This window comes from Eutrigla gurnardus, assembly GCF_963514095.1.
Source record: "Eutrigla gurnardus genome assembly, chromosome: 9".
Taxonomy (NCBI): domain Eukaryota; kingdom Metazoa; phylum Chordata; class Actinopteri; order Perciformes; family Triglidae; genus Eutrigla; species Eutrigla gurnardus.
In genome coordinates, this window is record NC_139923.1 from 18,472,391 (window position 1) to 18,497,050 (window position 24,660).

The 24,660-nt window shown below is 42.2% G+C and overlaps 2 protein-coding genes across 3 annotated transcripts in view; both read left to right on the top strand.

Annotated features, from left to right (window-relative positions):
* The first annotated feature begins 867 nt into the window (after positions 1-867).
* On the top strand, positions 868-8,351 carry malt3 (MALT paracaspase 3). Its single transcript, XM_084016693.1, has 15 exons — positions 868-946; positions 1,196-1,265; positions 1,366-1,487; positions 1,764-1,902; positions 2,043-2,215; positions 2,419-2,515; positions 2,946-2,981; positions 3,120-3,323; positions 4,077-4,254; positions 4,453-4,527; positions 4,691-4,818; positions 5,936-6,085; positions 6,680-6,834; positions 7,406-7,522; positions 7,644-8,351. Exons 2-15 carry the CDS (start codon positions 1,223-1,225, stop codon positions 7,980-7,982), a joined length of 1,956 nt encoding a protein of 651 aa, XP_083872819.1. The 5' UTR covers positions 868-946; positions 1,196-1,222; the 3' UTR covers positions 7,983-8,351.
* Positions 8,352-10,002: 1,651 nt separating this feature from the next.
* Positions 10,003-24,660, top strand: part of frmd5a (FERM domain containing 5a) — a 48,264-nt gene continuing 33,606 nt past the window's right edge. Inside the window, exon 1 of one of the 2 annotated variants that reach the window (XM_084016695.1) lies at positions 10,003-10,327. In XM_084016695.1, coding sequence (XP_083872821.1) covers positions 10,226-10,327 — 102 coding nt within the window. In that variant the 5' untranslated portion in view covers positions 10,003-10,225. The remainder of the gene's footprint in view (positions 10,328-24,660) is intronic. The other variant, XM_084016694.1, reaches the window with a different exon arrangement.

Genomic DNA, 24,660 nt, shown 5'->3' on the forward strand with positions numbered 1-24,660 from the left:
TGTTTTCAGTTTGTCTTATTTTTATGGTTTTAGACAGTTTTTGGGTTATTTTACAGTGATAGTTGTTTCTGGATGAAATATTGTATCCACTTGTATTATAAATTGTATTTATAATTCAAATCACATCTTTCCGGGTTGTCATCAAAACACTGTTCCATTTGGCTAAGACACTACACAAAATGTAGCTTTAACAAACAAAATGCACTGGAAAATATCTTTATTTAAACCATGTACCTGTATGTCTGCTCTGTGAAAGGGATGCCTAATTTAAGTTGTACAAATGAAACATTAATAAACTATTTTAATTGGTTTTATTTAATAATTCATTAATTCAATAAATAGCAAATACGGGATCATGAACTTATACAGGATTTGAAGAGCACATATTTCAAGACATAAATATGCTGTGTTAAAGTGCGCTGTGTCCCCTTTCTACAAGGAGAAATGTGTTTATTATGCATGCATCTTGAATATACCATGTTTATTTTTATTTCATTACTTTATAATACATTTAACAAAATCAGGCTAAATGTAGAATAACCTATGATTTCTGCATGTCAGTGTGTGTCTTATTATCTCTCTGAACTCAACATCAGCCTGGTGTTTGTACAACACCTGAAAAATCGCCAGATACCGTAATGTCTGAAAAAGTAGCCGCACTTAAATCTCCATACGTAATACACACCTATGAAAACACATTGTATGGACGGGCGCAATGCTAGTATTTCCATCGTGAATGATTGAAAAGTAAAACAAAATCTCTTTTCCATTGAACCCTTGGTTACGTTCTGTGAGATGCGCCTTTATTATCGGCTTTTCGGTAACATGTGTACTGTGTCGTTCCGGGAAAAGGGCAGGGTTTTCTCGATATGATAGAAGTTATGAAGCTTCAGAGGAAAACATTCAGTCCGACACAGCTGCTCGACTGGTACGCGGCTGACAGCAGGTATGCACTCTAACACATGTGTTTAGAACACTGATTGTTTTAATGTCTAAATTAGGGACATTTCTTACTAAATCTACAGCATTGTTCAACTATTATAACTGCCACTAGAAATGAGAAGTTCAGGTCCGAGGCTGGACGTTACATTTACAGCCATTTCCTTGTGTTATTCATTCAAACGTATTCATACTTATTATTTTTTAACGCTTTTGGGCCGGATACTAATTGATAAACTTTGACTCCACTCCCTAGTGCGTTATAATAAGAAGAAATGCACTGATGACTGGATGCCGCAACAAACCCGGTCGAATAATGATCAGCGGTATGACACGCGCCTCTTCACCGCATGAATGTTGACACATTTAACACAGCAAAGCCTGTGATTTCCGATGACTGAGATTCTCACATCATTTGTTCCCCAGGCATTTTTATAGTGCGCCATCCCGTTTCCGTGTGTGTACCTGCGAACCTCAGGGTGACCCTGAGTGTACGCGCCGAGGGCACAGGGATCCTCAACTACCAGTGGTTCACCGATGAGAACGAGGTATGTGGATTTCACCTAGAGCCTCATATGTGTGTGTCACAAAACTTTCCATTCATTCCTTTTAGAGACGTACAAAAACATTTTGAAGTACTGTTTATTGTGTGAATTTTCTGGTGTACAGCTGATGGTCACCATTAAACCACCAGTTTAAATAAAAAGAAACAGCATACAATGACAAACTGAAAAGTTACATCTTCATGTGGAAGCACTGATTTTTTCCCCCTCCTACCCTGAATGTTAATTATTAATTTACATTACTTGTGTTTTGTGTTGAAGGTGCTCGGAGGCACTGAAGCAGACTTGACCATCAGAGCTACAACAAGTCAGCTCTACGTGTGTCGAGTGAATGACCACGCTTGTAACGTCGTGTTCAGCGACTGGGTGAAAGTCAAGGTGTTGGATATTGATAAATCAGGTATGCATTCTCGTATTGATTTATAGTGTGCTGCTTGTTGTTTTGCATAATGCAACATTGCCTGTCAGTTGGCAGGGAATCAGTTTTACACATATCGTTGGTGTTCTTGCCGTGGGTTTGAATCTCTTATTTACCACCAGGGTTGCCGGTACACTGGCAGGGTGAGCCGCACATCGCCGTCAACCCTAAACCCCAGACGGTGGAAGAAGGTACAAAACTCACCCTCCGCTGTGCTGCCTTCGGCATCCCGACACCACACTACCAGTGGTACAGAAATGGCCAGGCGCTGGACAAGACAAGCAGCACGCTGCAGGTAAGGAAGGCGCGTTTACTTACCTCAGGGGTTGTTTACACTGTGCTGTATTTACTGTGCCATTTCACTGGCTCCGAATCACGAACCCTTTGGTTAATATTTTGCCAAGGTTTTGATTCATGGATTAGTAATCTTGCATGTGGAGTAAAAAAGGGCCAGCAGACAAACAGTGGTAGGAATGTAATCAATCGTGGTTCCTGCAGATCGAGCGTGCGACGGCTGAACACAGAGGATCGTACCTGTGCTCCATATCCAACGTGCTAGAAGAGACGTGGACCGAGCCAGTCGATGTTGACATTGGTAAGTCATAACTGAAACAACTGATTACAATTGAATTGTGTCGTCGTTTTTTTTTTCCCTTCAGACTTTACTTCCTCCACCTCCAATGAAAGGGCTCTGAAGAAAATCTCTTTTCTTCACACTCCTTTCATTCCACTGATTTAGCGCGAAGAAGTAATTTCCATTGTGCAGCAGGTACTTTCCCATTTCTACAGATGAAGGGAAAAGGGAAGTTAGACTCCAAATAGTACTTGATCCGAGCCTTAGACACACAACAGGAAAGTGATGTAAAGTGAAACTAGTTCTTGCAGTTTCTTGTGTTGAAGCGCGTATAGTGCAAATCACAGAAAATAGTTGTGAAATTCTGACTCTAGTACTTTGGATCAGATTTTTGTTTCATCTGAATTAATTTTGTGCTTCTCTCTCTCTTTAAAAAAAAAAAAACCTTTAGTGCAAACTGATCAGCCTCCAGTTGCAGCACCCACAGGTACGTTTTTATGGAAATAAACTGTGTCAACCATCGCTATTTTTAGTGTGCGAAATCAATCTCGGTATGTATGAGAATTTCCTTGTGTTGCTATAATTAGAATTCTTCTGTGCTTTTTTTTTTTTTTTTTGGTTTCAGCCACTGATAAAGTTGCACTACTTATCGGCAACTTGAATTACTCCAACCACCCTGGCTTGATGGCCCCCGTTATGGATGTACACGAGCTGGCCAACCTCCTGCAGCAGCTTGGCTTCAGAGTGGTTTCCCTGCTGGACCTCACCAGGAAGGAGATGGAGGCTGCTATCGACAAGTTCATTCAGCTCCTCGACAGAGGAGTTTATGGTGATTATACATTGAATTTGTTCTGAAATTAGCTATGTTGATTCTTCAGCTTTTGTCCTTGTAAAAAAGACTTTAGTGGGATCTGAAATCCAACCTTGCAACTTCCTCTCTCGTGTTCTGTGGCTCTCATCTGTTGTTGCCCATGTGCACGGTTAACAGGACCGGTAGCTTCACACAAATACGTGGTTGAGTGGGCAGGCAAGGGGTAGTTAGAAGCGTAGGCGTTTGTGTGCTGTGTATTGCACTTCCTGGATTCCTGTTACACTGTGAGAGAGATTTATACAGTATTTGAAGAGGGTCACGCACAATGAGGCAAACAGTCATCCTGTCTGACGTGATAAGCAGTTATCAACAGTGTTAAAAAAAAAGAAAGGTGGCATTGTAGCGTAAGACTTCAGCTTCACGCGCAAGTCATATTGTTCAGGGGAACTGGTCCACTTCTGTTATAAAACAACACAAATAAACAGGGACAGAGATGTGATATGAAATTATGATCACCATAATGTGAAAATACTGATAAGAGAACTGACATGCTGTATTAGAATGATACTGTATATTCACTGCTTTCTCTTGCTAATAACGAAACAAAGAAGACAGTTTTGAAACGTGTCATACTGTACTAAAATCAGAAGTGTTTTGCACCCCAGTTTGACCTCTGCCCTTAGCTGCTTCAAGAATGTCATAATTAGTGTAGGGTTGTGTATGTGATGACTAGAAGTGGTAACTAGATGTGTGTTTCAACACTCTTGGCAGGCCTGTTTTACTATGCGGGTCATGGATATGAGCGTGTTGGGAGGAATTACTTGGTGGCTGTTGATGCTCCCCAACCATACCGACCTGAAAACTGTGTCTGTGTGCAGAGGGTCATGCACAGCATGCAGCAAAGGAAGACTGCCCTCAGTGTAATTCTCCTGGATACCTGTAGAAAATGGTAGGTGCAGAAATTAACGTCCGTTTTCCCTCAGATGAGACTTTTACTTTTTTTTGCTTTTTATTTGCAAACAAATGATTATAAATACTGTATTACATAAGCGTACAAACTGTTATATACTGTACCTGTTAGTAGAAGTTACCAGGATTTAGTTTGATTGCTTTATTCATTCTGAAAACTGTATTTATTTTCCAAAAGGTACAACCACGACTGCACGCCTTCAGGCATCATGCCATTGGGACCCAGCGGAAACACAGTTTACGGTTACGCCACGTATGTACTTTATGTTCTTTTATAAATGATTAATCAAAACACAGAAACTGCCCTCATCAACATGCTGTAGAATGGAAAGATGTTCCGTTTATAAAAAAACAAAAGCAGAACTACATCTTTTGCTGTCTGTTTTTATTAATATTCCCTTTGTTTACCACTGCAGATGTGAAGATGCGGAGGCGTACGAAGTCCAGGATGGAGGGAAAAGTACTGGAATCTTCACTAAGTACTTGAACGCACGCATCCTACAAACGGAGAAAGTCACACATGTCTTAGAGAAGGTATCCGAGGGTAAGGACTACTTTTTTTTGCGATTTTTAACGATGATAAATCCAAAATATATCAGATAGGTGTCGACCATGCCTGTGAGTGTGTGAGTGGGTAAACAGATCTGAAGGGAACAGGTTGTTCTTTGGAGCTCTGGGCGGACCACGCACAAGTTTTATACTTTTGGTTTTGTTTACTCGGTATAGCTGAGGGGGGCGCGTTACCAAGCCGTCTTGAGAGTGTTTGTCTGGTCGATGGGTCTCTGGTGGAATAATCTTTCGAGGTACCATAAGCATGTGACCTCATTCTCCAGAAATTCACACTGTTGGCAAGAGAACAGCAGGAAACCTGAGAACCGCAGGGTGCAAGACAGCTGCTCTGCCGTTTGGGCTGCCCCTGCCACTGATGTCGTGGGTTCACAGGACGCCCTGCTGACAGCACTCTCTGTGCGCCCGGGCATGTCGACGCATTCGGATGAACAAACGCGCCGTGATTAAAACATACTTGTTATTTGAATTCCCAGAGCCATAATATTGGCAGTAACTTAATCATTCCCATGCCTCTGGTTTTTGATATCTGCTTATCGTGTCTAGGACTAATTTAGAGATGGAAAAAGCTGATGATGACGAGCTGCCGGTCGCTCATCCATTACAGTGAAGACAGCTCGCCCCAAATATTCCTGATGCCAAAATCTATTCAAAAGCCAAGCATAAATCTATATTAAATCATGGTTTCACTACCGCCCAGCCGTTCCACCCTGTTAATCTTTTACATTATTCCAGCGTTTGCAAGTATTGCGTCTTGTGAAGAGGGGTTTTCCAAACCTTTAGTCTAGTTTAGCGAATATTAATATTTCTTTTTTCAGATTTCCCTCAGTTCCTCAAAGCCAGCCATGTGAATCTGATGAGCTTTTTCTCCATGCAATTGCAAAACTTAGGCATCCCCATGAGGCAAAGCATATGAGTGGACCGGCTGTTGTCGTTGCTAAAGATGTTTTCATGGTTTTAGCAGTTAATGATGTGGGAAAACACCTTGGAAATTATTCAGTTTGTATTGAAAGTGGCTGTAGAGTTCAGATCTTCAGATAATAAAGGTGTCATATATATATATTTACCTGCACTTTTCACCCTATCTACACCAGATCTAGGCAGAGACCCTCTGGTTACAGGCAAGCAGCAGGTGGAGATCAAACACACCCTGAAGGAACCCCGATCCCTCGCAGACCCAGTTCGGACCACCGGCCACACAAGAGAGCTTCACCTGCGAGAGGCCTGCTGGAGACAAGCAAACGGTGAGTTAAAGAAACTTTCCCTGAACCCATGTGTGTTTTTTTCCTATCTTTATTCAATCGCATTGAAGAAAGCATATGTGAAATACACCCACATTCAGTTCATGTACCATAACGTAAACCCCAGTTCCATTTCTTGCTCTGTTGTCATCGTGAGTGTGCGAGATAAAGATACGCTCGATGTGCGCTTACCCACACCTCCCACATTACAGCTTGTGACAAACCAATTGTAGATGTTGTGGTGTAAGGTGATATTTTCGGCAGCATTATTTTTATGAATCTTAATAGGGAAGTGGTTCATTTTACAGAGCATATTCCCGTTTGATGGAAGGAAGTTGGCTTTTGACATCTTAACTTCCTAAAACTTACTTTAACCCTCTTAAAAAATGGTGTATTACAAACTAGGAAATACATATAGTTGAGCTACTCTGAGAATCTCCTCAGTGTCCTGCAGAGTAGATAAATGTCTGCTGTTTAAATTAGCAGCTTCATCAAGGGTTTGACAAAATCAGCTGCTCTGCCTCACACATGTGTAATACTACAATAATGTTATATTTACTCATCATTGAAATAAACAAACACTTTTTCTCATTTCAGAGCTGCCACGGAAGAAGCGGCTGATGTTTGTTTGCGGAGTCGAAGTGGAAGTCAGCTTCTCAGCGTTGTTCTCTAATGTCTTGGTGACGTTTGCCACTGTAAAGACTACCGGCCGCCGAACCCAGGACTGCACCGTCACCCTGAGCAGCATACCTGTAAATATATATCTTTACTTAAAAAGTAACCTATACAGTGACATTCTTGAACCACTGCACTTAATAGACACACAAAACACACTACAGGTTAAAACATAAATGTCAGCATAACTGCCTTCCTTCCTTTTTTTTTGCACCTCACTGAAGTCTCACTTGGTTTTAAAACTGCAAGTTGTATCTACATCATAAATTCCACCGTCCAAAACGTAGATTGCTGTTTTTCCATGAACCCACGAGCTTTTCTCAACGATGACCATTCACGTCACATGTCTGAGGAAGTTTTGCCCATATATGGACTTCCAGCCTGCCGCAGCCACATGCAAAGCAGGAAGTAGCGATAATCATCTGCTTTACTTCCCTTGGTGTCATACTGCATGCGTTTGAAAGCAGAATATTGGCCAATACTGCCGTCTAGTGGTAGATTTACGAATGAATCGGTGATGTGCATTTCTAGAAGTGAGTGCCAGGCCACTCAAAATGCAGAATGTGTTTATTGATATTATTAATGTTCTGATATAGTTGCTATTAACATTCATAATGCTGATCAAATCTTTATGCTCTAAATCCTTAGCCGATGGAAGACATATTTTCTGGCCCTGGCAGATCAGAGGAGATGGACACTCTACTATTTAATAAATCTGACAACCCGGACTGTACTCTGCAACTTTGTGCTCTTCAAAAGCTTACGGTATGCAGTTAATGATATCCTGATTCTGTTCAGGTGTTTCAGTTTTTTTTTTTAAGCGAAGGTCTTTACATAAAAAGTCTGTACTATAAATATGATTTTTTTTTGTTTATCATTTTGTTAGGAGTTGCTGGTCATCAAGGTGGATCTACACTATACTCACATCGACAGTAAGCTGCGGCAGACAGAAAGCCAGCAGGTGGTCATTGGAAAGCCTCTGGTGGCGTCCTGTAAACTGCACAGCAGGAATCACGCAACGGCAGCCAAGAAACAAGAAGGTGCTCCTGCTCAAAGTATGGGCAACATTACAAGCTGCAAACCACAGGTGCATCAGACTCCGGCTGGGCCATGTCGCCCTTGCACCAGAAAGGCAGATTGCACTGCTAACGTTGCAGCTCCAAGGAGCAACGAACCCGAAGAGAATGACGAAACTGAACTGCAAGACTTCACTCTTGGACATTAGACTTTTCCGATCCTTATTGTAAATATTAGTTTGAAACTGTGATGCTTTTTACTGATGTGGTTAGGAATTACCCAGTTACTCATCGTGCATTTGTTTCTCTGTGGTTGGTGGCGATGATGAATGAGTGAGTGAGTGAGTGAGTGACTGACTGTGGTTTACGTTTGGTTTGCATTACCAGCCTTTATTTCTTAGCTCAACACTGAAGAAACATTAACACTTACTTTCGCTGACTACTGATTTAGTCATTCATTGTACAATACTTTTAAAATATCGCATTTTTATCAGTGGAAAGCTGGCTAGCCTAATTTATGATATAAAGACCATTAATATTAATATTTTCTCTAATAAAGACCACTACTTTCATGACTATTTTGAACATGCCATTCAATTATTATCCCTGTCAAATCAAATGTTAAAATGGAAGTTTTCTCATTGATTAGACGACTAAACTAATGAATAGTCTGATGCTGAATGCTGGTTTGTTTATAACTTGAAAGAGCCAACAAGCGCGTGCACGCTACTTTTGACCCAATCCCATTGCTTAAGACGGACATTACATATACTACCTTCAATATGTGGGCAAAAATAAACAGAGACGTCATGTCAAGATGTGTTATGGTAAGGAAGCCTATTTGGTTTTTCAGTGTAAAGTTAGTCTGTAACATAAAAGTACACAGATAGTTAAGAGTAGCATAAATTAGCTACGGTAGACTTAGCTTTATATTAAAAAACTAGTTTTAGGAACTTACAGCCTTGACGTTCAACGTTACACTTTGCTATGCCAATAAATGTTTGGCATTACCATTACTGTACACGTATTTAGCAGGTCTTAGCTCCAGCAGTTACGTCTGCTAGCCTGAGTTAGTGAACGCTAGTTTAACTTTAGCTAAAGTTAGCCAAACGCTTTTTACCATATCAACCGTTACCTTTACAATTCAAGCCGAACGTTGTTGTTCTTACTATATGTCGGTCACATTAGCCCCCGAGCGTCCCAGAGTCGAGGCTTTTTTCTGGTAACCGATATAACGGCTCTCATCGCTGCCGTGGGTGTTTGTCTTATACACAAAATGCGCACGAGTGGAGCCAGTCCCCGCTAGCTCGCCGTGATCGTATAGTGGTTAGTACTCTGCGTTGTGGCCGCAGCAACCCCGGTTCGAATCCGGGTCACGGCAGGTGATTGAACCAGAGCGGGTTCACTTTTTACATTTCAGTTATACAAATATCACAATATTTTCAACGCGGACAAGAAATACCTCACATTTTTATGTGAAATGTATTCTGCTGTAAACGAAGACATGGCCATTGTCATGTGGAAATACTACATGACTACAACTACAATACTATATTGTTTTCCAATTAAGATTTTAGAGCAACTCTGCTATAAGTAAATACAACAATAGTAAAATTACACCACCTTTGATTTGGGAGATCCTCCACCAGCTCAGGGACCCCAGAGGGTCCTCCTCACACCAAACCACTGTTCTGATGCATGCTTTAAACGCACTAATGGTGTCTGGCCTGTAGGCGGCAGTAAAACACATTTAATGTTCACCCAATATGACCCAGGAAGAGGCTTACCTTAAGTTTGACAAAACTATTTATGTATAGCCTTTTCTATCTGATATATTGTATTCAAGCTTAGCCCCAACCATAATTATTCATGCATACCCAAAGTAGCCTGGTTGGATGCATTTATCATCACAGCTTTATGTTAAAAAATGCACTGCAGCTTTTCCCAACTGCTATATTGGGAACAGTTTTCCCAATATAAATAAAATGTATGACCCTATATTTAATAGTACATATTTTCTGGAGCTAGATAGCTGTGTGTCTGGAAAGAAAGTGACGAAATAAAACCCCAATATTGGATATTAAAGCGCAGAGGAAACGCCACATACTCCCGTTGGTTCACTTTGACGTCAGTGTTCAGTGGGACCCGCCCGCCTGCTCAAGTGGCAGCGGTGAGTGGTGAGAGATAATCCTCGACTCTACCACAGACACACAACGGGGCTGAGCTGCCTCCGGATCTGGATGCTGGCATCCTTGGATTCTGCTCTCACCACGGGGCCTATACTGCGCGACAACTTAACGGGACAACAATGGTGCGCGCCTCGGCGGCTGTATCCGTGGCTGCTGGTCGTTTAGGGGACCGGGGAGTCCGGTCGATGTGACGTTCACTTGCACGCCGGCTGTTGAGTTTATTGTTCTGGTCCTAGACGCGGAGCAGCGATCCCTCCGAGACGATGTTGAGCCGATTCATGAGTGGCAGCATCAGGAATCTTGAGCGGGAATACAGCTGCACCGTCAGACTGCTGGACGATACGGAATATACGTGCACCATTCAGGTCAGTCACCTGTCGACCGCAGTAGTCGATCCACTTCGCAGAGATCTGGATGGTGTGTGTGTGTGTGTGTGTGTGTGTGTGTGTGTGTGTCGGACCTGGCAGACGGAGGAACGAGTGTTTGAGCAGAGGGGACAGCAAGTGCCTGCATGTCCCGCTGCTGATGTTTACCGAGAGACTATGTAGAGAGCCTCACTAGGATTATGTGGTTATATATATATATTTTTTTTTACATTTTAAATAACACAAGACTGATGCATTTCCTTCACGTGACCCACCATTGCCAGGATCCAAGTGTGAATTTAGTGGCAGGTTTTCAGGGAGCATTGTAGTACAGACAGTTCCCTCAAGCTTAGCGTGATGGGGTGTTATAGAGCACTGTACTCTGAAATTCATGACTGAAAGGGCGTTTTGGCAGGAATGTGTCAGTTTGTCATTTTGCTTCCTCTTTGCCAGACTACTGCTTGTTGATATCAATTATCACCATTTTGTGTTGCTCCTCATGCAGTTTACCTTGAACCTTTGACATCAATAATGCACATAGGGTATCCCATTGCCGTTCTGGAGAACATGCCTACTAAGTTACATTGTGAGGCCACACTGGTAGCAACATTTACTTTAATCTAATTAAGTGACCACAGCATCCTTACATGCATGTATATATTATCTTAAATGAAAATGGTAATTTTCCACAGTGGAAACCCAACTATTGATATTCCCAGCAGACACGTATTGCTTGTAAAGATGAAACCATCACTAGGTCCTTTAATATGTTGGATTTCTCTGCCTTGTCTCACTACAATCATTGCTTTGATGACTGTGCAGTTTTATGCTCATGCTGATTTCACAACAAGGAGGGGAGAGGGCCTGTCACATCTATTGCAACTACAAAATTGTTCCCTTTGTGGATGCTGTACAAGTTGTGTTAAAGGTGTGTAAGGAAACCCTTAGAGAATTGTCTGAGTAGTCAGCAACATGTAGACGCATTATAGCCGCTCCACGACCAAAGGGATCCTTTACATCAACCTGCAATGTGAAAACAATGAAACATTAATAAGACGTGCATGATTCTTGTCACTTTCATATCTGTTATCAGGCTGCAATCGCTCCTCTTTTTCTCCCACGATCAAGCGTGAAATAGGTACTGCAATTACGGTAGGATCGTGACTCTGTGCCGAGGTGGTAAACATATCAGCTTGAAGAGCTGAGCCAGAGATGTAGCTGTGCCAGGTGGACTATGAAGCCAGCAGGTGTGCTGTGTTGCAGCAAAGTCGTGTGGTTTCGGGGTGGCTGACGTCAGCAGGCTTTGAGGAGGGGAGTGGAGTGCAAGAGGAGAGCGCTCGAGCACTGTGTTGTGACTGTCTGGCATCCCATCTTTCTGTCTAACCGAGGGAACGCGCTTATCCAGCTGACGAGTCACACGGCTGAAGTGTACTCTTCATTTAGTTCAAACTTTGCTTTGTCATTCCCTCCAGGCCTCTGGCGTGCCAAAAAATAACCAAATCACCCACCTAGATAAGGAATGCAAAGAGGCATAACTAGGTCAGTGTCTGGTGAACTCTACCTCTCTATGTTTTTCATGACGTATCTCTCCCTCTTACTCCTTTTCACCTTCCTATCCTGTTTCCAGGGGGCTGAAAATTGATTCCCACAAGACCTCTTCCCATGAAACTTGGTTTCCCTAAACTGTTCAATGGCTCCATATTCAGACTTGCCCCTGACTTTCCTTAGCCTCCTTCATTTCTCTGACATTCACTCAGGTATCAACTTCCTCAATGACAGGCATATCCCCATGGTGTCTCCATTTATAAAAAAAACACCTTCAGCAGAAACGTCCCCAGCAAAAATAAAAAAACACAAATTATGCATGTGCCGCAGCTGAGCATTGAGGGCTTTCAAAAGAAGGGCAGGAAACGTGTCCATCTTTTTAAAGCAGTGGCAGATGTAATGCATTAACTCGAGTTTTGCTTTAATGAATTATGGATCTTTCCACTATGTTTGGAGGAGGGAAAAGTGAGCACTCATCATCACACAGCTCTGTAGACTTAGCTCTCATCCAGGCGCAGGTTGACGGAAGTGCCTGAAATCCTTTGTTGCTCTCAAGCCTCTTCTGCTCTGATTTTAATGCAGTCTTGCAGCAGAGAGGCAGACATCAGCAGAGCCTCTTATTTGTGTCACATCTGAATAGCAGATAAATCACTCTTAAAAGCTCTGTCTTTTACTTTATGCATATAAAGAAGCCCCAAATATACAGCTGTTACACAGTCATTTGCTATAATTTCTTCTGCATCTCCATGTGTTAAAGTATCTGTTGTCACAGTAAAACAGTTGAAAAGGTATTGTGAGATTTATGTGGGGAGAGGAGGCAGAAAGAGAGTGAGAGTTTTTTACATAAAGAAAGAGTAGGGTGTGTTTAAGCTCCCTTCCACTTTTGCTGATTTTATTATGTCATCATGCTTAGAAAAAGCATGATGACAATGTAAGACATGGATAAATATGATTTTGTCCTTAGTTTAAATCTGTTCTGCATTCCAAAAAACTCCACTGTCTTGTCCTTGTGATTCCCATTGTTAAGTGCAGGTTAAACAGACGTTCTCAAACCTTATTCCCATGTCACACATGTTTTTTTTATCATGTTATTGTACAGGTTTCAACATATTATAGGAAAAAATGCAATTTGAATACTCCATCCTTATTTGTTTATTCCAAATCCTCCCAGCCCCCTGCCCCCACACTGCTTCACCCATGTAGCTACACCAGAACTGGAAACTAGCTCACAGCTGTATGTATCCCTCGCACATATTGACAAACTCTCCTTGATAAAGACGTACTAGTGAAACAAAGCAAATGTGTAATAAACGGTTGCCAATTTCCAAATAATTTCTTAGAGTTACCCATCAGTATAGCTGATCTTTTACAGTTTTAGAAAACAACATGAAACCTGTGATTTGCCTTGGTTTTCTATTTTTTGTTTTTGTTTAAAGAAACTCCAACCAGCTTTCAGGTCACTAAGCTATTCAAAAGTTTGATAAAATAAATAACATAAAAATGAACTGTGTTCTGGAGTCTGTACTAAGATAATTAAGAGGTAATGTAGGACTGTTCACTATTTCACTACTGTTGTCACCATTCTGCTGACATCTACACGAGGAGACTGCCGGGGGATGGTAGCCTGTGTGTGTGTGTGTGTGTGTGTGTGTGTGTGTGTGTGTGTGTGTGTGTGTGTGTGTGTGTGTGTGTTGAGGGGTGCTTTACTTTGAAACATTGTGCCAGAGTCTCAGCTGTTGCTACGGTGACTCCACAGTAACCCTAACAAAATGTGAGCTCACTCACTGGTCAGGATTCCCTTTGCAAAAGCCCTGACAAAGAACTGCCCGTTAATGCTCACAGGATTCAGGAAGGTCATTTATTTCCTTAATGCCGTTGGAGGGCGGTGGTGGTGAGGTGACTGACGCCATGCTCACACCAACCAGGGCTTTGGACTCTCCTACTGTTCCCCTGACACACATCCAGTCTTGCACTTCCTGTGATGTCATTACCGTCGTCATACAATCCCCAAGTTTTGGTACGAATAGACAGAATACATCTTGTCATGTCTCAATATTGAGTAACAGGTGTAAATAATGGAATTAATGATGGCTGAATTCCAACTGCTTTTTGTATTTGAGTATAAATCAAAATCCTTGCTCAAGGTCTTCGTAGTGAATGCAGCCAACTCAAAGTTTTAGCTGCAGTGTCCATTGTGACATTTCCGGGCCCCCTGGTGACTGCAGGTCTTTGCTGACTTCACACTGTCAGGACCTTCAGTGTCCTGTGCCAGGTCTGCGAGGCGTACACTATGTCATCCACGGTTACCTCTGTGTGCGTGCGCGTGTGTGCAGGAGTGTGTGTTCAGAGCTCACTGTGGCTGACAGACTGTTGCTATGCTTCATATGAATGATTAAAATGTGTGCTAGGTCTGAATGTTTCATGAGGAGTAACCTCGGGAGGACGTCACTTGTGTTTACCAGCATCGCTGCACACCGGCATCACGATTGGCTGAACCTGTGGCGCATGGCAGGTTGCGATTAAGTATTACATCACTTTAGCGTCCGTCCAGAGAGCAGCGTCGGGGGCAGGACGGCCCCAGCTTGCAACCCGTCTCTCATGGGGATTTGACATGTGGGAGCAGCCACTTGCCGGTTACATTTGATCGTTCACGTCTTGTACAAAATGAAAGGGCTGGTTCCCCCGTAGTCAAGGTTGCAAAGGGCGGATGCTCTCTAGCCGCCTTTGGATGTGGTCCTTAATCTTCAGTCTTGCGTTTCATGGCTGTCTCACACACAGCTCTGATTCTCCAGCGGGGTATTACTTTGAAGGTAAACATCGCCTGACCTGCATTAGCTTACTGACATTTATGAAAGAGCTTAGCTGAAGATAAGATGCCCGACGTCTCTTTGGCTTTGAACTTATTAAAAAAAAACAAGCTCACACACACGCAGGAACATTTCCACGTCAATTTGTTGCATAGCATCGTATCAAGTTGCCGCGGCCACAAAATGTGGTCACAGCGCTTGTTTGGGTTTGTCTGACCAAATGGCCCTCTCATATTCCCCAGTGTCTCTTTGTGTGTGGGCTGGATGCAGAGCAGGCAGGCAGTCTGTCAATGTGTCAGTAGCAGTCGGCTGAGCCTTCCATTGTGCCGTCTGGGGTGTATTGTGTGACGGAGAGAAACACAGAGGGGCCTGAGTTTATGCTCCACCTGGAAGCATGAATATTAAACATCCTCCCAGAGCAATGTATTCCCGTGGTGACTGGTCCACTAATAAGAGAAGTGGACCAGAGCAGAGCAGTGATGATCCCCTTCCCCTATCAGGCCAAGGTTCGCTTTAACAGGAGACAGCCTGCAGCCATAAGTAATAAAAGCAATTTGTGCAGCTTGTTGATGATATTTATACACTTCAGTGGCCTCATAAATGAGTTATTTGAGAAGAATCTCTGATAGCTTAACTAATTTAATAAGGGGGAAGAAAACGTGTTGAGTTGAGCTTTGATCATCTACAGATAATAAAGGGTTTGTAAACCTGCAGCTATTATGCACAGGAGTGAAGCGCCACCTCAAGCCACGGAGTTAATCAGATAAGAAGAGCGGTCTTCAAACGCTGACCTCAAAAGTTTGTGAGTGCAATTTGTTAGCAAACTGAATTTTAATTGCAATGTTGTATCAGGGCTCAGCATTTATTGCAGCATGGACAGCACAGCAACCTCGGTTAATATTGGCTTATGTTTCATAATGAGACACAATTTGGTGCTGAGCAATTTGTTTTGTAACAGGGCTATTGGTTTTGTTATGGAACCACAGCATGCTCAACCGCAGCTCCGCAGACAGTTATGAATGGAGGAGACAAACATTTGATTTTATATCAGTCGTGATAAATCTCTATATGTTTTCTGCCTTATTGATTCTGTGGTGTCTAAACATACACATTTAGAAGAAAGTAATGCTTTTGCTGATGTTCTCTTTGCAACTTCATTTTCAGTTTAGGGATTTTACTCTATTGCTCTGCATCCATATTGCTGACCTGTGTGCCTTAAACAAGTTTAAATAGACCAATGTTACTGTGCTGCTGTCCATAATAATCCAAACTTTACTCTTTGTCCTCGCCTCTCTTCTTCGTCCTTAGCGCCCTGGTCCTGTTTGTCCCTGGGCCACAGGGCTCTCTGCTGTATAAGAGAATCCAGCCTTTGTCTCACTCTGTACTTCCAGGCCCTGTGCCTCTGCAGACTAATGAGGAAACACAGGCATATGCTCGCACTACCACACTCGCAGTGAGAAAACAGCAGAACTGCACTTTTTGTTGGAACATTTAGTGATTTGCGTGCAATTCCTATACAGCTTTGTGAGACCCAAGAGCATGTGTTTACTCCTTTTCTTTCAGCCAACAATGATGTATGAATAATCCTTAGTGGCGCTCTCCAACACAAAAGTTGCTTTATCATGGAAATTGATTAGAATGTGGGTGTATCGGGACAGGTGCTGAGCTGAAATCAGATGCGGTCTGACAGCCGTGACACTCTTCTGTTGGCCAAACCAGCCAACGGAGCAATGAAAGTCGGAGAAGTACTCATAAAGAACGGAGCAGAGAGGTTAATTCAATCTTTAACTCTCAGTTCAGTCGTCAATGCGTCACTTAAGTTGGATGTCCTACAAGGGAGCTTTATTCAAGAGAAGAAGTGAGCTGTTTTTATGATATTGCTCCTTTCTCCCCCCCCTGTCGTCCTGTTATTTTCCTGTCGTCCCGCCCTCATCTGCTCCACGGCGGGTCACCTCTTTGTCTCTGTCTGCACCATCAGGCTTGCGGCGCTGCTGCACACAGCCTCACTGCAGGGTTTTTTTGAACGAATGATTACCGTCCCTCCCCTCCTTCTTCCATCTCCCCTTTTCCTCCATCCATGGCTCAGTGTCGCGTGTCTTATTAGTCTCCACAGCAGATGTGCTTACTCAGCGAGCTCTGCGGGATCTTGCATCTGTGATGTTTTTCAGCGTGGCCATTGCTGTTCCAGGAACACTTCATTTGCTGTTATTGTTTGTACGTCTGGAAATCCAAATGCTTTTTAAAGTAGTTTCTTTCTGTCTTCCAGCTTTGCCATTTGACAGACTCATACCTAATTTGATTTCAAGCTTTGACTGTGTTCATAAAAACAGAATTTGTGGTTCGGTTTATTTTCTAAAGGCAGCTTGATTCATGTATCATCTGGGATTTAACTTCATAAAATTGAGGTAATACTTCCATATTAATTTGACTGGAATTATGACTTTGTGTTTTCTGGATATTGTCACACAATGTATGTAAAGAGCTGTCGGATACAGGCTTAATGTTTAGCAGTTTGGCAGAATTATCATTTGGTGACAGCTTATTTTATCCTCATATAAACAACACTTAACCACTGTATATGCATAGCCTTATTTTCATATTTTTATACATCGAAGCAGTTAACTCCACCAGGCAGGGAGTCGTGTATAAATAAAACATAAACATAAAGTAAGCAACTAGGGTTGAGAAGTTCAGCAGCAGATTAAATAGTTCAAATAAGTTCAATGTTTTAAGCAATGATTAAAGCAATATGAGGATTGCTGCAGTTTCTAACCTCTAAGAAATAACAGATGTTCAGAGAATTGACCAACAATATTAGTTTACCAAGAGTGGGTCAATGAACAGAAAGCATAATGTCTGCAGAAATGATTCAAGTTGGTGCAGTAGTGATTTGCATGAAGGAGTCTCAGAATGCACAACCTGTCCACTGCAGCTGGAGAGGACAGAAGACGTTTCTGCTCCCGGAGAAGAATATAAAACTACTGAGAGCTTTTGATTGCAGAACTTGTAAAACCTAAAATGCATACCTCACTGCCTGGAACTGAATTGCTGCAGCGATAAAGCAAAGGACTTGTATTCTATGTGAATTGGTCATGCCACAGCAGATACCCATTCTACTTTAATCGTGTCAGTAACGGCGCCGATGCAATTCGGTGTATCAGATTGCTGCATCAGTGTAAACAAGTATAAGTGGTCAGACAAATCCAGGCATTTGAACCGACATGCTGGTGTTAAATTTAGAATTTGAGTGAAGCACTGAGGAGTCTCGCTGGTATCGAATGGAGGCCTTGTTTTGCTGACGCACATTAAGCTCTTTAGTGCCAAATTATGATTGTTTTAACATCGGTGGATCCTCAAAACAATAACAATGAAAAAACCCTTGACACTATTTTATAATGAACTGCATTCCTCTTTGTAATATATTCCACATATGCATAAGGATAAAATAAAACCCTGCTGCTGTTTACCAGGAGAAAGGAGGCTGAACTTCACCATCACAGTGAAAGTGCTCATTGAGGAAAGCCGTCTGCACTCTTACAAATGAGAAATACAAGATGCTGTCATCTTCCTACTGATGTGGCTGGGAGCCCGTGAGGGCCACTTGAGCTGCACTGCGAGTACAAGGTCTGTCTCTGCGGGTCTCACTCCTGCTATCCTTTACCGCCTTTTATCTCTCTGTTCAAAAGAGTGACGGTGCACGCTGTCTCAGGTGTGCCACGGCACACAGTTGAACAAATCCGCTTATGGAAATTGGAAAGGAAGAGAGTGGAGGAGCTTGAGGAGAGCCATGTGTATTGGTGCAACAAGACTTTGAGACGAGGCGGGCTGGTTGTTTTTAGTATTTAGTGTTTGCACGTTTAATTCGTCTAAATTTGCCACCCACTCTGGAGCATTTTCCAGGAGTTGTGTTTTCCACTAGGTAAATAGACGACAGGCTGAGTTGCTTTCATGATAGTCAGTGTGTGTGTCAGCACTGTATGCTTGCAATGCATCGGTCTGTGTGCATATAATATATTTGTATGCCATATCCATCACTCCGTGGGTTTTATTCCATCTTAGAATCAAATAAAGGCTGGGCTCTCGCCAGGTGTCTGGGCCTGCAGATTACACTAACAGCTATTCACGCATGCAATCAGTCTCCTTTTCCTTTGTGTGTGTGTCAGCGCAGCAGTCAGGAGAGATGAGTGTCTCTGGAGAGGAGATAGATGAACACACACTGGAGACAAAGAGGCCGGCCAGTGGAAATACACAACAAGCCACAGACATAAAGGCAGCTGTCCACTGCAGGTTCTGGGTCATTCAGAGCATGTTGACTGAAATCAGTAACACTAGTGTTTGCTACTAAAGTATTGTTCTGTCCAGTAATGATATTTATTTTTTTAATGTACTAGAGAACTAAGGTTTCCTGACACTAAAAAAGTACAGACTGCTGTCTTTAGACATCTTGGATTTTCACTTGGTCCTTGTTGACATGTAGGTCTACAACCATTTCTTACACTTCAGCTGATGTGTCATACATTTCTGCTTCTGCTGCAGTCAAATGTCACCCTCAGTTCCATTTCCCTTTTTTCCCTGCATGCGGTTCAAAATACATATATATTTAGCATGTAGTTAATGATGTGATGTGGAATGATAGATTTAATTTGCAAATAGTCTAGTCATTTTAAGATCTTTGGTTTCACTGATTAAAGCAATCTCACATCATACATATTTATGTTTATAATATATATATAGAGGAAAAATCAACAAATAAATGAATAAAGAAAATGAGTTTCTTTTGGTTTTATATAATTAATAAATGTTTTACTTTTAACTCCTGGTCTCCCATTTTTGTTGGCACCTTTGAGGCGGGCTGTAACAGTTAGTTAGTTAGTTAGTTGCAGCCTCTTGGCATCTTTGGAGATTTTTTAGCCCTCATCTAATAGCATTGCAAGGATATCATAGGTAAATTGTAGATATCACACGACTCCTGTGGAATGTCCTTCTATTCAGAGCAATCTATTCAGCCTCTGATTAGCTGGCCCACCTGGAAATCAGCCAGGTCGGCCTCAATGACCGAGACAACCCCTGCCTGTCACAAGATATTTCCCAGGTGTCTTCCTCCGTTAACCACAACAGTTGCGAGAAATCAGTTAAGGAAAGACATTCATTATTCCCGTTCCATTATGTTGTGTGTCTGGATTAATTACACAACAAGACAAGATAAAGACTTGTTGTCTAGGTTCTCCTATCCTCCTCAATACCCCTCTGTCTCCATTTGCCTTCACACCTCACTGACTATAGTGAGTACACAGTGGACTCAATCACGGCAATCTTTTCATTTAGGTTAGAAAATTCCATTTTGCGCCCTATAATGTTTGTAATTGAAGACTATTCCCACGTCTAGCACAAGATAATCACATTAGGAACAGCTTAAGCACTGAAAAAACTGCATTGCTGTCTTGAGGAAAAATGGGTTTTCAGGCCAAGTGGTGACATGGGTTTGTCACAGTTGTGCATATGATTGTCTCTCTGTTGGTGTTTGTGCCATGACTGACTTAACATTTGATATCTTCTGAGCCATCAGATGTGCACGCCCCTTCCCTCTGTTATGTAAAAGTATGAGGTGCTGCTGTTATGTCCTGTCTTGTGCAAACCAAATATCAAATGGAGCGGGTACATTGGGATGCCAGCATTGTCTTTAAGATTCAACTTCAGAAGAATTTGATATTGAATGAATAATAATGGCACTTATAGGTCAGTGTTTATTGTTAGAGTGTACCCCAACAACTCAACAATATGATGTCGGTATATTTTGTTTGCCAATATCTGAACTTGTAATTGAAAACAAATGAGGACGGCGCTTTAAAAATGAATGCCTGTAGATGAAGCCTGTCTGTATTTGTGGTTTCTAAATTACCCTTCAAGCAGGAATATTTGATAAAATAAATTTGTAGACGGTCTCCTTATTTTTCTCATTGTGTGTTCATATGTTATGAGCTGTGGTAGAAACCGAAAATCTGCAGAATTTGTACAAAGAAAAGACCTCGGGAAACAATCTTAGCCTTTGGTCACAGCTCTGTGTCTTTGTTTTGGCTGAGTACACAGACAGAGGTGTGGCATATGGCAGAAGAATAGCACTCTGGAGGGGATTGTTTCAACGGTGGTGCTTCCCTCTCAATAAACGGTGTTCAGGGAGCTCCCCTCTGTCCCGTGGGTGGGAGACTTGTGCCGCTGAGGGGAATAAAACTCTGTTTGCACAGCTACGCTGCACGTCAGTCTCACAACTCATTTGGAAGGGAAAGAGTTTGATGGTTCGCCCTGGGCCTCTTTGGCTGCGTTATACAGTGCAAGAAGGGAGGAGCCGCTTCAATAGAGTTTCACATAATATGAAATAGTGAGAGGATCATCCAAAAAACCTCCACACATCCTCTTGGCTGTGTCTGTTTGCACGCTACTCTTCAAATATATCAGCTCAAAAAGGCTTTTGAGCTTGTGAGCTATCCCAACTGTAATGCAACTTAGAGTGGATCAGTCCAATCAATACAGAGATCAATTAGGTATCCCCTTGGCTGTCGTTACACTCTAATGATGACGCTGATCGCGCTGTGGTCCAGTTTGTGGTGAGCGTATACTATTTTTAGCGCAAGTCATTCTTCGGTGCAGGTACAGAGAATAAACTCTACAGAGGAGTTGACCTAGCCACCTCCGCCCACGCGCTGCCTCAAGCACAATGCAAAGCTAATGAATCATGAACACATTCTGGGACTATCATTATCTGATACGTCGGTTCCCTGCGTACAAACGCTCTGGGAAGATTCAGCGATGCATCTTGAATTGACTGTGTGCTACAGTTTTATTGCTTTTCAAGCCAAAGGAGGCTGAGGAGTTTGCCTTATTGTATAATGTGTATGTTGTGGCCTCCTTCTTGAAAGCTCACAAGAGGGCACAAGGCAGAAAAAAAAGCAAATTAATAGTCACGTTTGCTGCTTTAACAACACAAATGCAACATAAGAAATGTATACAGATTCGGCCTAACGATCTAAAGATATTGGCTATACACCTTATATAGGTTATATACGTAGCCTTTGACTAATTAGTGTATCCATATACAGGGTTAGGGGTAACCTGGGAAAACAAACTGTTTTCAGAGTATTATTGTCGCCTCTAGGCATTGCTGATATTATTACCACTGAGGTTGATGTATTCCTGCACATTTGGTCTATCTGCGTTGCTTGACTCAGTTTGTCGCTTATAACTTCTCAGTGTTGGACTCAACAGAGAAACGAGGTCCCCAAGCTCCTGAATGGAGTTTTGCAGCGTCTTCATTGACCGTTGCTTTCACTCCTGGCTCCTTAGGGCTTTCCTGAAATGCCACTTATACAGTAGGCATTAACGTGCCTCTATAATTAATGAGGGTAGCTAACTGAAGAGTGGCAGCAGAGCTTTATGGAAAGACCCCAGGAGTGCCCTTCAGGACATCCCATTATCCTTCTCCTCTGGTGGGAGCCGACTCTGACGGCTGCTTGGTAATGATGTAGTGAGGTGGCAGTCATGTCTGAGGAGTGCTGCGTTCTGCAGGAGGCACAATCAAGCCGAGATCATTCTTCATTGTAAATCTAGTGTAACTTTTTCCTTTTGCGGTGTACTTTTCGTCCTGCATCACCAGTCCTCCAAAGCTTGATTCTTAGTCATTCAACAAAACGATCCATACACAGGGACATCATTAAAAAACAAAACAATAAAGCAGGTCATTCAGTCACCAGCGAAGAGATGAAATTGCAAGATGATGTGGTACTTTCTCTGTTAAATGTTGTATTAATTACATTATTCTCAACCAGACTGTTTCTTAAAGTTGCAGGTGGCTAAATAATAGATGAGCCGATGTATGAATGATGTATTTTCATGGTTACTGGGGATGTTTAATATTCAGATAATACTGTGCTTTACTGGGAAATTGATAATGCATTCCCTCTTGCATAAATGAAACTAAATGTGGGGTGTGGATTTCTCCTCCACCAAAAGCCAAGGTTGGTTGTTGCTAATTTAGCAGAAAGCTGTCTCTGGTCTTTCACTCAGGTTTGAAATTGATCTTTTGTTCTGTATTGTTGGCAAAATGTGTTGGCATCAAAGGTATAAGCCTGCATACCTAACCACTTAGTGGTAGATGTTAACTACAATTCCTCAGGTGCATTTTAGTGAGAAACATCCAATCACCAAACATAAAATGGCACTGTTGAGGAATTCACTTTTGATTTGATTTCTGGATGATTTTAACAACTGTAGCACCGTCTTTTGTTCCAAACTGCATGCCGAAGCGTTTTCAATCCTCCACTGCTCTGGTTCGAGCCTCTGTCTTCTTCTCCATGGCAACGGTGGCTGAGTCTCACATGCTTTATAGTATTAAGAGCTATCTGGCATGCCAAAAATGATGAGCAAAACATGATTTCTCAGAAACTAAGACCAAATAATTAAAGCTGGTGGTCATAGCATAAACCTATAGGGTTATTACATTATCCATGAGAGTCCCATGTAAGTCACATTGAGGAGATTGTTTAAAGAAACATTTGAAATGGGAATTAGGGTTAGGGTTAGCTGGCCCACCCACTTCACAATTCTAATAGTTACACCTGTGCTTTTCCTGTTTATGGGTGAACACATCTGCTGTGAAAAATCTCCATTCCCGGGCACAGTCGTTGCTAAACACAACTCCCATCTTTGTCCGTCTGTGTCCGCGGAGACTGATGCACGTCTTTGTTAATTCCTCGGGTTTACTGCTGAAGGTCATGGCTCTGCGATGTACATTATGTCTACATGGATGTATTAAACATTAGATGGAGCATCCAAACCAAAGTAGTCCGTCCATTCCAGTCAAAAGCTTCTTACTTGCATGTCCATAATGCATGTGCATTAGCTTGCATTATTTCCCGCTGGGCCTGGCTGACTGCTGGTCCATGTGACGCTTGGTGGCTTTTAGATTAACAACATGTAATTATTTGAAAGACGCATTTTTAAATCTACGTGATTTCCAGTTTTGTAATGCATGCATGAGTGTGGCAAAAAAAAAAATCTGGGCATGATGCAGTTGTACCTGAACTGTATCAAATTGTCTTGCTGAATTGTAACAAGACAATTAGCTTTGGAGCAATCTGCTCCTTTTCTGTCATACCTGGACAGCTAGTTACCAGTGATACACAGTGATGCATACTGATTCACACAGTTTCTGCTATTTGAATATAATGAATGTGATGAAGTGAAAAAGAAACTTCTTCCAACCTACAGTACTGGTTATTTTATGCGCAAAACACAGGCGTTACGTCTAAACTACATAAGGTGTTCAACACAAGTGTGTCTCTTTGGCCAAATTCATAACAGGCACAGGCATTTTTTGGCAGTAACATGCTTCACATCTCATTCGTCCCTCAGGACAGTGCTTGGCATATTGCACTGCTCCACTTTTCCTCCTTGCCTACTCTACACCACGGATTATCGTGGCTTCGTTTCCCTCACGAGTGACAGTAACCCTCATTCATTTGAACACAAATGTAAAGAAAATAGATACGGTCGTCTACTTGGTGAAACCCAAACAACAAGGCTGCACCACTTCCCCAGCAAGCATACAGCATGAAACAAGCTGAATCACATACATGATGGAGACCTACGCAATTGGGAAGATGATAAATGGGAGGAAATAAAGGCTGATTCTAAAGTGCTTTTGGAATCTTGTCAGTTTTGATGTGCAGAGTGTGGGTTTTGAAGGTCATTTGTCAAGGTTATTGCCTGATGCGTCACCGTGGGGAAGCGATGAGAGCGAGGGAGAAGGGACACAGCAGACTGCCAAACGGACAATGTAATTTTATTTAAGTGTTGTCACATCCTTCAGTATGTCCACACTGAAGAAAGACAGATGGAGGCCTCATTCCTTTTAGAGAATATGTTGAATATGTTGAATATTAGAATATGTTAGAATATATTGAAATCTCATATAACATTGCAACCTAT

Excerpts from the sequence above, each read along its gene's own strand:
- malt3 (XM_084016693.1), top strand. The coding sequence starts at position 1,223 with ATGACTGGATGCCGCAACAAACCCGGTCGAATAATGATCAGCG. Across the intron at positions 2,982-3,119 it reads TCCAGTTGCAGCACCCACAG|CCACTGATAAAGTTGCACTA; the intron begins GTACGTTTTTAT and ends TTTTGGTTTCAG. Across the intron at positions 6,086-6,679 it reads CTGCTGGAGACAAGCAAACG|AGCTGCCACGGAAGAAGCGG; the intron begins GTGAGTTAAAGA and ends TTCTCATTTCAG.